This window comes from Oncorhynchus keta, unplaced genomic scaffold (assembly GCF_023373465.1).
Source record: "Oncorhynchus keta strain PuntledgeMale-10-30-2019 unplaced genomic scaffold, Oket_V2 Un_scaffold_6375_pilon_pilon, whole genome shotgun sequence".
Classification (NCBI taxonomy): Eukaryota; Metazoa; Chordata; class Actinopteri; order Salmoniformes; family Salmonidae; genus Oncorhynchus; species Oncorhynchus keta.
In genome coordinates, this window is record NW_026290981.1 from 12,501 (window position 1) to 26,660 (window position 14,160).

The following is a 14,160-nucleotide window of genomic DNA, read 5'->3' on the forward strand; positions in this document are numbered from 1 at the left end:
TAGTCTACAGTAACATCAACAGCAGACTAACTAGACTAACTAGACTACAGTAACATCAACAGCAGACTAACTAGACTAACTAGTCTACAGTAACATCAACAGCAGACTAACTAGACTAACTAGACTACAGTACTAGACAACAGCAGACTAACTAGACTAACTAGACTACAGTACTACTAGACTACACGAGACTAACTAGACTACAGTACTAGACTAACTAGACTACAGTACAGACTAACTAGACTAACTAGACTACAGTACTAGACTACTAGACTACAGTAACTAGACTACAACTAGACTACAGTACTAGACTACAGTACTAGACTAACTAGACTACAGTAAAAGACTAACTAGACTACAGTACTAGACTAACTAGACTACAGTACTAGACTAACTAGACTACAGTACTAGACTAACTAGACTACAGTACTAGACTGCAGTACTAGACTACAGTACTAGACTACAGTACCAGACTAACTAGACTACAGTACTAGACTACAGTACTAGACTACAGTACTAGACTAAATAGACTACAGTACTAGACTACAGTACTAGACTACAGTACTAGACTACAGTACTAGACTAAATAGACTACAGTACTAGACTACAGTACTAGACTAACTAGACTACAGTACTAGACTAACTAGACTACAGTACTAGACTAACTAGACTACAGTACCAGACTACAGTACTAGACTACAGTACTAGACTACAGTACGAGACTAACTAGACTACAGTACTAGACTACAGTACCAGACTAACTAGACTACAGTACTAGACTACAGCACTCGGCTAACTAGACTACAGTACTAGACTACAGTACTAGACTACAGTACCAGACTACAGTACTAGACTACAGTACCAGACTACAGTACCAGACTACAGTACTAGACTAACTAGACTACAGTACTAGACTACAGTACTGGACTACAGTACTAGACTAACTAGACTACAGTACTAGACTACAGTACCAGACTACAGTACTAGACTACAGTACCAGACTACAGTACCAGACTACAGTACTAGACTAACTAGACTACAGTACTAGACTACAGTACCAGACTACAGTACTAGACTAACTAGACTACAGTACTAGACTACAGTACCAGACTACAGTACTAGACTAACTAGACTACAGTACTAGACTACAGTACTAGACTACAGTACCAGACTAAATCGACTACAGGGTTGAACAGCTAACACTACACCATACTGATGCAGAGACCCCTCTTCCTCTCATTTACTCATCTATTTCCCCCTCTTCCTGTTATTAACTTGTTGTCTCTCTCTCTTGTGGTTTTGTGTCCCGGTGAGTCTTCCCACTGCCAGAAGGCCGAGGGCTTTGTACCGCAGCACAGATGGGAGTAGGAACATACACAATCTGATATTTCATGGCATTTTCTCCTGCTCCACCTCAAACGCTGGCATCTCATTAAAAACTCTCCACATGTCAGCGAAAATAGAGAGTGAGAGACAGACAGAGAGAGAGAGAGAGAGAGAGAGAGAGAGAGAGAGAGAGAGAGAGAGAGAGAGAGAGAGAGAGAGAGAGAGAGACAGTGAAAGATAGGACCTTCCTCCTCCTCCTCCTCCTCCTCCTCCTCCCTACATCCTTACCTCTATCCTCCTCCTCCTCCTCCCTACATCCTTACCTCTATCCTCCTCCTCCTCCTCCCTACATCCTTACCTCTCTCCTCTCTTCCTCCTCCTCCCTCCATCCTTACCTCTATCCTCCTCCTCCTCCTCCCTACATCCTTACCTCTCTCCTCTCTTCCTCCTCCTCCCTCCATCCTTACCTCTATCCTCCTCCTCCTCCTCCCTACATCCTTACCTCTCTCCTCTCTTCCTCCTCCTCCCTCCATCCTTACCTCTATCCTCCTCCTCCTCCTCCCTACATCCTTACCTCTCTCCTCTCTTCCTCCTCCTCCCTCCATCCTTACCTCTATCCTCCTCCTCCTCCTCCCTACATCCTTACCTCTCTCCTCTCTTCCTCCTCCTCCCTCCATCCTTACCTCTCCCCTCTTCCTCCACTCCCTCCCTCCACCTTTCATTCCCTCCGTCCCTCCCTCTACCCCTCCCCCTCCCTCCGTCTACTCCTCCCTCCCTCTACCCCTCCCCCTCCCTCCTTCTACCCCTCCCTCCCTCCCCTCCCTCCCTCCCCTCCCTCAACCCCTCCCCCTCCTTCTACCCCTCCCTCCCCTCCCTCTACCCCTCCCTCTCCCCCTCCCTCCACTTTTCCTTCCCTCCTCCTTCTACCCCTCCCTCCCCTCCCTCTATCCCTCCCCTCCCTCCGTCTACCCCTCCCTCTACCCCTCCCCCCCTCCCTCCTTCTACCCCTCCCTCCCCTCCCCTCCCTCCTTCTACCCCTCCCCCCCTCCCCTCCCTCTCCCTCCTTCTACCCCCCTCCTTCTACCCCTCCCTCCCCTCCCCTCCCTCTCCCTCCTTCTACCCCCTCTCCCCCCCTCCTTCTACTCCTCCCTCCTTCTACCCCCCCCTCCCTCTACCCCTCCCCCTCCCTCCTTCTACCCCTCCCTCCCCCCTCTACCCCTCCCCCTTCTAACCCTCCCTCCCCCCCCCTCCCCTCCCTCCTTCTACCCCTCCCTCCCTACCCCCTCCCTACCCCTCCCCCCTCCCTCCCCTCCCCCTCCCCTCCCCCCCTCCTCCCTCCCTCCCTCCTTCTACCCCTCCCCCTCCCTCCCCTCCCCACTACCTCTCCCCCTCCCCTCCACCTTTCCTTCCCTCCTCCTTCTACCCCTCCCTCCCCTCCTCCCCCCTCCCCTCCCTCCCTCCCCCCCCCTCCCTCCTTCTACCCCCCTCCCTCCCTACCCCTCCCCCTACCCCTCCCTCCCCTCCCACTACCTCTCCCCCTCCCTCCGCCTTTCCTTCCCTCCTCCTTCTACCCCTCCCTCCTCTCCATCTCACCATCCGTCCACTCCTTGTTTCTGGAGTTCTGAGATGCCGAAGGACAGCGCTCCCATGAAGTCGTTCCTGCTGGTCATATCCCAGTCCCAGATCTCCACCGACAGACGACGGTCCTTATCAGAGTCCTTCAGGGGACTATAGACCAGGGAGGAGAGAGGGAAGGAGGTGGGGAGGGAAGGGGAGGGGAAGGGAGGAGAGGGGGAGGGGGGGGGAGGGGGGGGAGGGGGAGAGGGAGGGAGGGAGGGAGGGGGGGGAGGGAGGGGAGGGGGGGGGGGAGGGGGGGGGAGGAGGGAGGGGGGGGGGGGAGGGGAGGGGGAAGGAGGGGGAGGGAGGGGGGGGGGGGGGAGGGGAGGGGGGGAGGGAGGGGGGGAGGGGAGGGAGGAGGGGAGGGAGGGGGGGGGGGGGGAGGGGGGGGGGGGGGGAGGGGGAGGGAGGGGGGGGGGGGGGGGGGGGGGGGGGGGAGGGAGGGAGGGAGGGGGGGAGGGAGGGAGGGAGGGAGGGGGGGGAGGGGAGGGAGGGAGGGAGGGGGGAAGGGAGGGAGGGAGGGAGGGAGGGAGGGAGGGAGGGAGGGAGGGAGGGAGGGAGGGAGGGAGGGAGTAGAGAACACTGATTAAGTCATCTTCCAGTCATTTAGTTTAGAACTGTCTCTCGGAAGTGGAAGATCTTGTGTTGTAAAAAATATCCTCAATGTTAAGGTTTCATACCTCTTTAACAAAGATAGTGTAAAGTTCAGAAACCTCTTTAACAAAGATAGTGTAAAGTTCAGAGGCCCTCTTTAACAAAGATAGTGTAAAGTTCAGAAACCTCTTTAACAAAGATAGTGTACAGTTCAGAAACCTCTTTAACAAAGATAGTGTAAAGTTCAGAACCCTCTTGAACAAAGATAGTGTAAAGTTCAGAAGCCTCTTTAACAAAGATAGTGTAAAGTTCAGAAACCTCTTGAACAAAGATAGTGTAAAGTTCAGAAACCTCTTGAACAAAGATAGTGTAAAGTTCAGAAACCTCTTTAACAAAGATAGTGTAAAGTTCAGACGCCTCTTGAACAAAGATAGTGTAAAGTTCAGAAACCTCTTTAACAAAGATAGTGTACAGTTCAGAAACCTCTTTAACAAAGATAGTGTAAAGTTCAGAAACCTCTTTAACAAAGATAGTGTAAAGTTCAGAAGCCTCTTGAACAAAGATAGTGTAAAGCTCAGATCCCTCTTTAACAAAGATAGTGTACAGTTCAGAGGCCCTCTTTAACAAAGATAGTGTAAAACGTAGTGTCAACTGAACATACAATTTGAACGTTTCGTTCCAGGTAGGGTTGAGGTTTCCCTTGATGGTCTTGGTCTTCTGCTTGGTGTCACTCTTGGGGTCGGGGATGAGTTTGAGCTTCACGTAGGGGTCAGACAGACCGTTTGGATCCATGGGCACCAGGTTAGAGGCTTCATGGACTGGAGAGGAGAGGAGAGGAGAGGAGAGGAGAGGAGAGGAGAGGAGAGGAGAGGAAGGAAGGGGAGAGGGGAGGAACGAGAGAGAGGAGGGAGAAGGACGAGGAGAAGGGAGAGAGGGAGGAAAGGAGGAGGGAGAGAGAGGATAGGGAGGGGAGAGGGAGGAGGGAGAGAGACAATAGGTTAGGAGCCTCCTGGACTAGAGAGATTAGCTTAAACAGGTTTATTAGGAGCAAAACCCTGCATAGCCAGGAGGGTTGACCAGACCTGATGTAAGGAGGTCAGGGTTCACCAGACCTGATGTGAAGAGGTCAGGGTTCATCAGACCTGTTGTGAGGAGGTCAGGGTTCACCAGACCTGATGTGAGGAGGTCAGGATTCACCAGACCTGATGTGAGGAGATCAGGGTTCACCAGACCTGATGTAAAGAGGTCAGGGTTCACCAGACCTGAGGGGGAAGAGGTGCTGCCTCTTCACGACCGTCTGGGTTTGTGTGGACCTTATTTAACTAGGCCTTTTTAGTAGGCCGTCATTGTAAATAAGAATTTGTTCTTATCTACATTTACATTTACATTTAAGTCATTTAGCAGACGCTCTTATCCAGAGCGACTTACAAATTGGTGCATTCACCTTATGACATCCAGTGGAACAGCCACTGTACAATAGTGCATCTAAATCTTTTAAGGGGGGTGAGAAGGATTACTTTATCTATCTAGGTATTCCTAAATAGGTGGGGTCAGGTGTTCGGAAGGTGTGTCTGGCCTTGCAGTGAGTGACCAGGCAGGTTTGAGCACGCACCCCTGTGTTTAGGATCAGCGTCAGATGTGGTGTTGTCTCAGACCTGGGTGAGGTCAGGGTTGACCAGACCTGCACAGGGGGGTGAGTCCCAGGGTCCTTCAGCTTAGTGTCAGAGGGCAGTGTGAACCAGCTGTTCACAGGGAGTGGGTGGCCTTGCATCTGTGGGTTCACCAGGTGAGGGGTCAGGGTTGACCAGACCTGATTAAGGTGGTGTGTCAGGCAGACCTGAGGTCAGGTCTGTGAGGAGGTTTCAGACCTGATGTGACAGGTGTCCACGGTTCACGGGAGCTGGGACATTGAGGAGGGCACCCTGAGGGTTGCCCCTGGGTTTAGGATGACAGATTCTCAGATGTGGTGTTCACAGACCACCTGGGGTGGCCAGTCAGGAAGGCAAAAACCAGGATCCAGTTGCAAGGGATTTGAGTGACAGTCCCAGGGATTTGTAGCTTAGTGATGAGCTTTGAGGGCACTATGGTGTTGAACGCAGGACAGGGCTGTAGACATTTAACAGCATTCTCAGGGTGACAATGGTGTTTCATTTGTCCATGTTGGGCATGAATGCAAAAACAGACTGGATCATCTGTGATCTGCACTTGGCATTGTAAATTTGTGCATTTATTTACATTTAGTCATTTCAGACTCTTTCCAGGTGATGTGGTGAATTGGTGCATTCAAAGCACTTATGGTGACCAGTGGAACAGCAGACACTGGGGCAACATTTAGCATCTAAATCTGGAAACAGGGGGTGAGAAGGATTACTGTTGGGATCCTAGGTATTCCTTAAATAGGTGGGGTTTCAGGTGTCTGTGTGACAGGTGTGTCTGGCCTTGCAGTGTGTGAGTGACCAGGCAGTACGGTGTGGGACTGTGCAGTGTGTGCATGTGTGACAGACCCTGTGGGGCCCAGTGGTTGTGTGATCAGTGTGGCAGATGTGTGTGTTGTCAGTGTCACCACCTGGGGACAGCCAGTCAGGAAGTCCAGGATCCAGTTGCACAGGGAGTGTGTTCAGTCCCAGGTGTCCACAGCTTAGTGATGAGCTTTGAGGTGCACTATGGTGTTGCAGCTGAGCTGTAGTCAATGAATGTGTGCATTCTCACGTGGGTGTTTCATTTGTCCAGGTGGGAAAGGGCAGAGTGGAGTGCAAAAACAGACTGGATCATCTGTGGATCTGCTGTGGTGTGTGTGTGTGTGTCAGTGTGTGTGGATCTCAGTGATTTCTGGGATGATTTTGGTGGTGAGTGTGTCAGTGTGTGTGTGTGTCAAAACTAGTGTTGTCAGTGTGTGCACTTCATGGTGACAGTGTGTGTCACCACACTGCATGGGTCTAGATGGTAGACCATCACATCACCACACTGCATTGTGGGGCTGTAGACATTTAGTCTAGATGTTACCTTGGAAACAGGGTGACAATGGTGGTCAGCTTGACACATGTTGGGATGACAGACACGGAACAGACTGTCTGTGAAGACACATGGTGTGTCACCACACTGCATTATGGGTCAGATGTTTCTGACAGCAGACAGACAGACAGACAGACAGATCACCAGACTGACAGACAGACAGACAGACAGACAGACAGACATCACACACTGCATTATGGGTCTATACACACACACGACACACATCACCACACATTATGGGTCTAGATGAAAGCACTTATCACCACAGCATTAGCAGCTATTTGTGACATCACCACACTGCATTATGTTAGATGTTTCTGTGTGTGTGTGTGTGCATGTGTGTGTCTAGTGTGTGTGTGTGTGTGTGTGTGTGTGTCTAGTGTGTGTGTGTGTGTGTGTGTGTGTGTGTGTGTGTGTGTGTGTGTGTACATGTGCATTATGGGTCTAGATGTTTCTGCGTGTGTGTGACATCCACATCACCACACTGCATTATGGGTCTAGACAACACTGACCATCCACATCACCACACTGCATTATGGGTCTAGATGTTTCTGCGTAGCTACACGACATCCACATCACCACACTGCATTAGCGTACAATCGACATCCACATCACCACACTGCATTATGGGTCTAGATGTTTCTGCGTAGCTACATCCACATCCACATCACTGCATTATGGGTCTAGATGTTACCTACAACTGACCATCCACATCACCACACTGCATTATGGGTCTAGATGTTTCTGCGTAGCTACAATCAACATCCACATCACCACACTGCATTATGGGTCTAGATGTTACCTACAACTGACCATCCACATCACCACACTGCATTATGGGTCTAGATGTTTCTGACATCCACATCACCACACTGCATTATGGGTCTAGATGTTTTCGACAATCTGACATCACATCACCACACTGCATTATGGGTCTAGATGTTTCTGCGTAGCTACAATCGACATCCACATCACCACACTGCATTATGGGTCTAGATGTTTCTGCGTAGCTACAATCGACATCTACATCACCACACTGCATTATGGGTCTAGATGTTTCTGCGTAGCTGCAATCGACATCTACATCACCACACTGCATTATGGGTCTAGATGTTTCTGCGTAGCTACAATCGACATCCACATCACCACACTGCATTATGGGTCTAGATGTTACCTACAACTGACCATCCACATCACCACACTGCATTATGGGTCTAGATGTTTCTGCGTAGCTACAATCAACATCCACATCACCACACTGCATTATGGGTCTAGATGTTACCTACAACTGACCATCCACATCACCACACTGCATTATGGGTCTAGATGTTTCTGCGTAGCTACAATCAACATCCACATCACCACACTGCATTATGGGTCTAGATGTTACCTACAACTGACCATCCACATCACCACACTGCTGGGTCAGATCGACATCCACATCACCACACTGCATTATGGGTCTAGATGTTTCTGCGTAGCTACAATCGACATCCACATCACCACACTGCATTATGGGTCTAGATGTTTCTGCGACATACATCACCACACTGCAATCGACATCACATCACCACACTGCATTATGGGTCTAGATGTTTCTGCGTAGCTACAATCAACATCCACATCACCACACTGCATTATGGGTCTAGATGTTACCTACAACTGACCATCCACATCACCACACTGCATTATGGGTCTAGATGTTTCTGCGTAGCTACAATCAACATCCACATCACCACACTGCATTATGGGTCTAGATGTTACCTACAACTGACCATCCACATCACCACACTGCATTATGGGTCTAGATGTTTCTGCGTATCGCATCCACATCACCACACTGCATTATGGGTCTAGATGTTTCGCTACAATCACCACACGACATCCACATCACCACACTGCATTATGGGTCTAGATGTTTTTCTGCGTAGCTCCAATCGACATCCACATCACCACACTGCATTATGGGTCTAGATGTTTCTGCGTAGCTACAATCGACATCCACATCACCACACTGCATCACCACACTGCATGGGTCTAGATGTTTCTGCGTAGCTACAATCGACATCCACATCACCACACTGCATTATGGGTCTAGATGTTTCTGCGTAGCTCCAATCGACATCCACATCACCACACTGCATTATGGGTCTAGATGTTTCTGCGTAGCTCCAATCGACATCCACATCACCACACTGCATTATGGGTCTAGATGTTTCTGCGTAGCTACAATCGACATCCACATCACCACACTGCATTATGGGTCTAGATGTTACCTACAACTGACCATCTACATCACCACACTGCATTATGGGTCTAGATGTTTCTGCTACAATCGACATCCACATCACCACACTGCATTATGGGTCTAAATGTTTCTGCGTAGCTCCAATCGACATCCACATCACCACACTGCATTATGGGTCTAGATGTTTCTGCGTAGCTCAAATCGACATCACCACACTGCATTATGGGTCTAGATGTTTCTCCACATCACCACACTGCATTATGGGTCTAGATGTTTCTGCGTAGCAATCCACATCCACATCACCACACTGCATTATGGGTCTAGATGTTTCTGCGTAGCTCAAATCGACATCACCACACTGCATTATGGGTCTAGATGTTTCTGCGTAGCTCCAATCGACATCCACATCAAAATGAGATCCAGACGGCACCCTTTACCCAACATAAGGCAACTGGGGATGTATTCATTAGTGCACCACCGTAGCTAAATGTTTTTGCAACATAAACAATAGATTGTTATTGGAAAAGTGCAGGTAATCCATCCCAGTTTGGGTCCAGTGTTTTTTTTTTGTCAGTTTTCGGTGTCAAATGAATATGACCGCGGTTCTTTATCCAACAGAAAGAGATGTATACTAGCGGACATTCTGACAGGCAGTGTTACTACAGGTGTCAGATCTTCATTTGATCGCCCTGTTTGCAGGAGATCTGGAGGACATTTTAAACATGCAGTTGCGTGGTTTATTAAAAAGGCTTCTGAAGTGTGGAAGTTCACACTTGATTTTCCCCCTGTATCAACCACCTACAAAAAAAATATATAAATTCAATTCAATTCACATAATAACTCCCATTTCCTGTTGCTGCAGGATTATTTTCCTTGCTGTAGCAAAACTGGCTCAAATAAAGCTCCTGCATCTGTACTTGTTCTACTATGTTAAAACAAGCTGATGACGGTACAACACTGCCCCCATGTGGACAGAACTGTCATTTCTAGATTCAAGTTTTAATGTCAAATGCACAAGTAACAGTGAAACGCTCTTCTTTCAAACTCAAAACTCAACAAATAATGTTTGTTTCCAACATTAGGGCTGTTTTCCTTAATAAAGAAGTTAAATCCACTTTGTGTTTTGTTTCCTTGCCACGATTACTAGCAAGTATTGATTTTGGACTTAATATAATAATAATATATATAATATATGCCATTTAGCAGACGCTTTTATCCAAAGCGACTTACAGTCATGTGTGCATACACTACATATGGGTGGAGCAATCGAACCCACACCCTGGCGTTACAAGCGCCATGCTCTACCAACTGAGCTACAGAAGGACCACACTGCAGAGGGAGCACTCCCCACATCGACGGGACAGCAGTGGAGAAGGTGGAAAGCTTCAAGTTCCTCGGCGTACACATCACTGACAAGCTGAAATGGTCCACCCACACAGACAGTGTGGTGAAGAAGGCGCAACAGCGCCTCTTCAACCTCAGGAGACTGAAGAAATTGGGCTTGGAACCTAAAACCCTCACAAACTTTTACAGATGCACAATTGAGAGCATCCTGTCGGGCTGTATCACAGCCTGGTATGGCAACTGCACCGCCCTCAACACTTAAGGCTCTCCAGAGGGTAGTGAGGTCTGCACAACGCATCACCAGGGGGCAAACTACCTGCCCTCCAGGACACCTCCACCAACCGATGTCACAGGAAGGCCACAAAGATCATCAAGGACAACAACCACCCAAGCCACTGCTTGTTCACCCCGCTATCATCCAGAAGGCGAGGTCAGTACAGGTGCATCAAAGCAGGGACCCGAGAGACTGAAAAACAGCTTCTATCTCAAGGCCATCAGACTGTTAAATGTGTACATAACCTACATTACTCATCTCATATGTATATACTGTATTCTATACTATTCTACTGTATCTTAGTCTATGCATTACTCATCTCATATGTATAAACTGTATTCTATACTATTCTACTGTATCTTAGTCTATGCATTACTCATCTCATATGTATATACTGTATTCTATACTATTCTACTGTATCTTAGTCTATGCATTACTCATCTCATATGTATATACTGTATTCTATACTATTCTACTGTATCTTAGTCTATGTATATACTATATTGTATACTATTCTACTGTATCTTAGTCTATACATTACTCATCTCATATGTAGATACTGTATTCTATACTATTCTACTGTATCTTAGTCTATGTATATACTATATTCTATACTATTCTACTGTATCTTAGTCTATGTATATACTATATTGTATACTATTCTACTGTATCTTAGTCTATACATTACTCATCTCATATGTAGATACTGTATTCTATACTATTCTACTGTATCTTAGTCTATGTATATACTATATTCTATACTATTCTACTGTATCTTAGTCTATGTATATACTGTATTCTATACTATTCTACTGTATCTTAGTCTATGCATTACTCATCTCATATGTATATACTGTATTATATACTATTCTACTGTATCTTAGTCTATGCATTACTCATCTCATATGTATATACTGTATTATATACTATTCTACTGTATCTTAGTCTATGCATTACTTATCTCATATGTATATACTGTATTCTATACTATTCTACTGTATCTTAGTCTATGCATTACTCATCTCATATGTATATACTGTATTCTATACTATTCTACTGTATCTTAGTCTATGCATTACTCATCTCATATGTATAAACTGTATTCTATACTATTCTACTGTATCTTAGTCTATGCATTACTTATCTCATATGTATATACTGTATTCTATACTATTCTACTGTATCTTAGTCTATGCATTACTCATCTAATATGTAGATACTGTATTCTATACTATTCTACTGTATCTTAGTCTATGCATTACTCATCTCATATGTATAAACTGTATTCTATACTATTCTACTGTATCTTAGTCTATGCATTACTCATCTCATATGTATATACTGTATTATATACTATTCTACTGTATCTTAGTCTATGCATTACTCATCTCATATGTATATACTGTATTATATACTATTCTACTGTATCTTAGTCTATGCATTACTTATCTCATATGTATATACTGTATTCTATACTATTCTACTGTATCTTAGTCTATGCATTACTCATCTCATATGTATATACTGTATTCTATACTATTCTACTGTATCTTAGTCTATGCATTACTCATCTCATATGTATAAACTGTATTCTATACTATTCTACTGTATCTTAGTCTATGCATTACTTATCTCATATGTATATACTGTATTCTATACCATTCTACTGTATCTTAGTCTGCATTACTCATCTAATATGTAGATACTGTATTCTATACTATTCTACTGTATCTTAGTCTATGCATTACTCATCTCATATGTATAAACTGTATTCTATACTATTCTACTGTATCTTAGTCTATGCATTACTCATCTCATATGTATATACTGTATTCTATACTATTCTACTGTATCTTAGTCTATGCATTACTCATCTCATATGTAGATACTGTATTCTATACTATTATACTGTATCTTAGTCTATGCATTACTCATCTCATATGTATATACTGTATTCTACACTATTCTACTGTATCTTAGTCTATGTAGATACTGTATTCTATACTATTCTACTGTATCTTAGTCTATCTATGCATTACTCATCTCATATGTATATACTGTATTCTATACTATTCTACTGTATCTTAGTCTATGTATATACTGTATTCTATACCATCTACTGTATCTTAGTGTATGCATTACTCATCTCATATGTATATACTGTATTCTATACTATTCTACTGTATCTTAGTCTATGCATTACTCATCTCATATGTAGATACTGTATTCTATACTATTCTACTGTATCTTAGTCTATGTATTACTCATCTCATATGTATATACTGTATTCTATACTATTCTACTGTATCTTAGTCTATGCATTACTCATCTCATATGTATATACTGTATTCTATACTATTCTACTGTATCTTAGTCTATACATTACTCATCTCATATGTATATACTGTATTCTATACTATTCTACTGTATCTTAGTCTATGCATTACTCATCTCATATGTATATACTGTATTCTATACTATTCTACTGTATCTTAGTCTATACATTACTCATCTCATATGTATATACTGTATTCTATACTATTCTACTGTATCTTAGTCTATGCATTACTCATCTCATATGTATATACTGTATTCTATACTATTCTACTGTATCTTAGTCTATGCATTACTCATCTCATATGTATATACTGTATTCTATACCATCTACTGTATCTTAGTCTATGCATTACTCATCTCATATGTATATACTGTATTCTATACTATTCTACTGTATCTTAGTCTATGCATTACTCATCTCATATGTATATACTGTATTCTATACTATTATACTGTATCTTAGTCTATGCATTACTCATCTCATATGTATATACTGTATTCTATACTATTCTACTGTATCTTAGTCTATGCATTACTCATCTCATATGTATATACTGTATTCTATTCTACTGTATCTTAGTCTATGCATTACTCATCTCATATGTATATACTGTATTCTATACTATTCTACTGTATCTTAGTCTATGCATTACTCATCTCATATGTATATACTGTATTCTATACTATTCTACTGTATCTTAGTCTATGCCGCTCAGACATTGCTATTCCATATATTTATATATTCTAAATTCCATTCCTTTACTTAGATTTGTGGTTATTGTTGTGAAATTGTTAGATACTACTGCACTGTCGGAGTTAGAAAAACAAGCATTTCGCGACACTCGCATTAACATCTGCTAACCATGTGTATGTGACCATTAACATCTGCTAACCATGTGTATGTGACCATTAACATCTGCTAACCATGTGTATGTGACCATTAACATCTGCTAACCATGTGTATGTGACCATTAACATCTGCTAACCCTGTGTATGTGACCATTAACATCTGCTAACCATGTGTATGTGACCATTAACATCTGCTAACCATGTGTATGTGACCAATAACATCTGCTAACCATGTGTATGTGACCATTAACATCTGCTAACCCTGTGTATGTGACCATTAACATCTGCTAACCATGTGTATGTGACCAATAACATCTGCTAACCATGTGTATGTGACCATTAACATCTGCTAACCCTGTGTATGTGACCATTAACATCTGCTAACCATGTGTATGTGACCAATAACATCTGCTAACCCTGTGTATGTGACCAATAACATCTGCTAACCATGTGTATGTGACCAATAACATCTGATAACCATGTGTATGTGACCAATAACATCTGCTAACCATGTGTATGTGACCAATAACATCTGATAACCATGTGTATGTGACCAATA

At 44.3% G+C, this 14,160-nt stretch overlaps 1 protein-coding gene across 1 annotated transcript in view; it reads right to left on the reverse strand.

Moving 5' to 3' along the window:
• Positions 1–14,160, reverse strand: part of LOC127929301 (protein kinase C beta type-like) — a 112,734-nt gene that overhangs the window by 11,807 nt on the left and 86,767 nt on the right. The window contains exons 6-7 of the mRNA XM_052517282.1: positions 4,199–4,355; positions 2,920–3,054 (exon numbers count right to left, since the gene is read on the reverse strand). Of these exons, the coding sequence (XP_052373242.1) occupies positions 2,920–3,054; positions 4,199–4,355 (292 nt within the window). The remainder of the gene's footprint in view (positions 1–2,919; positions 3,055–4,198; positions 4,356–14,160) is intronic.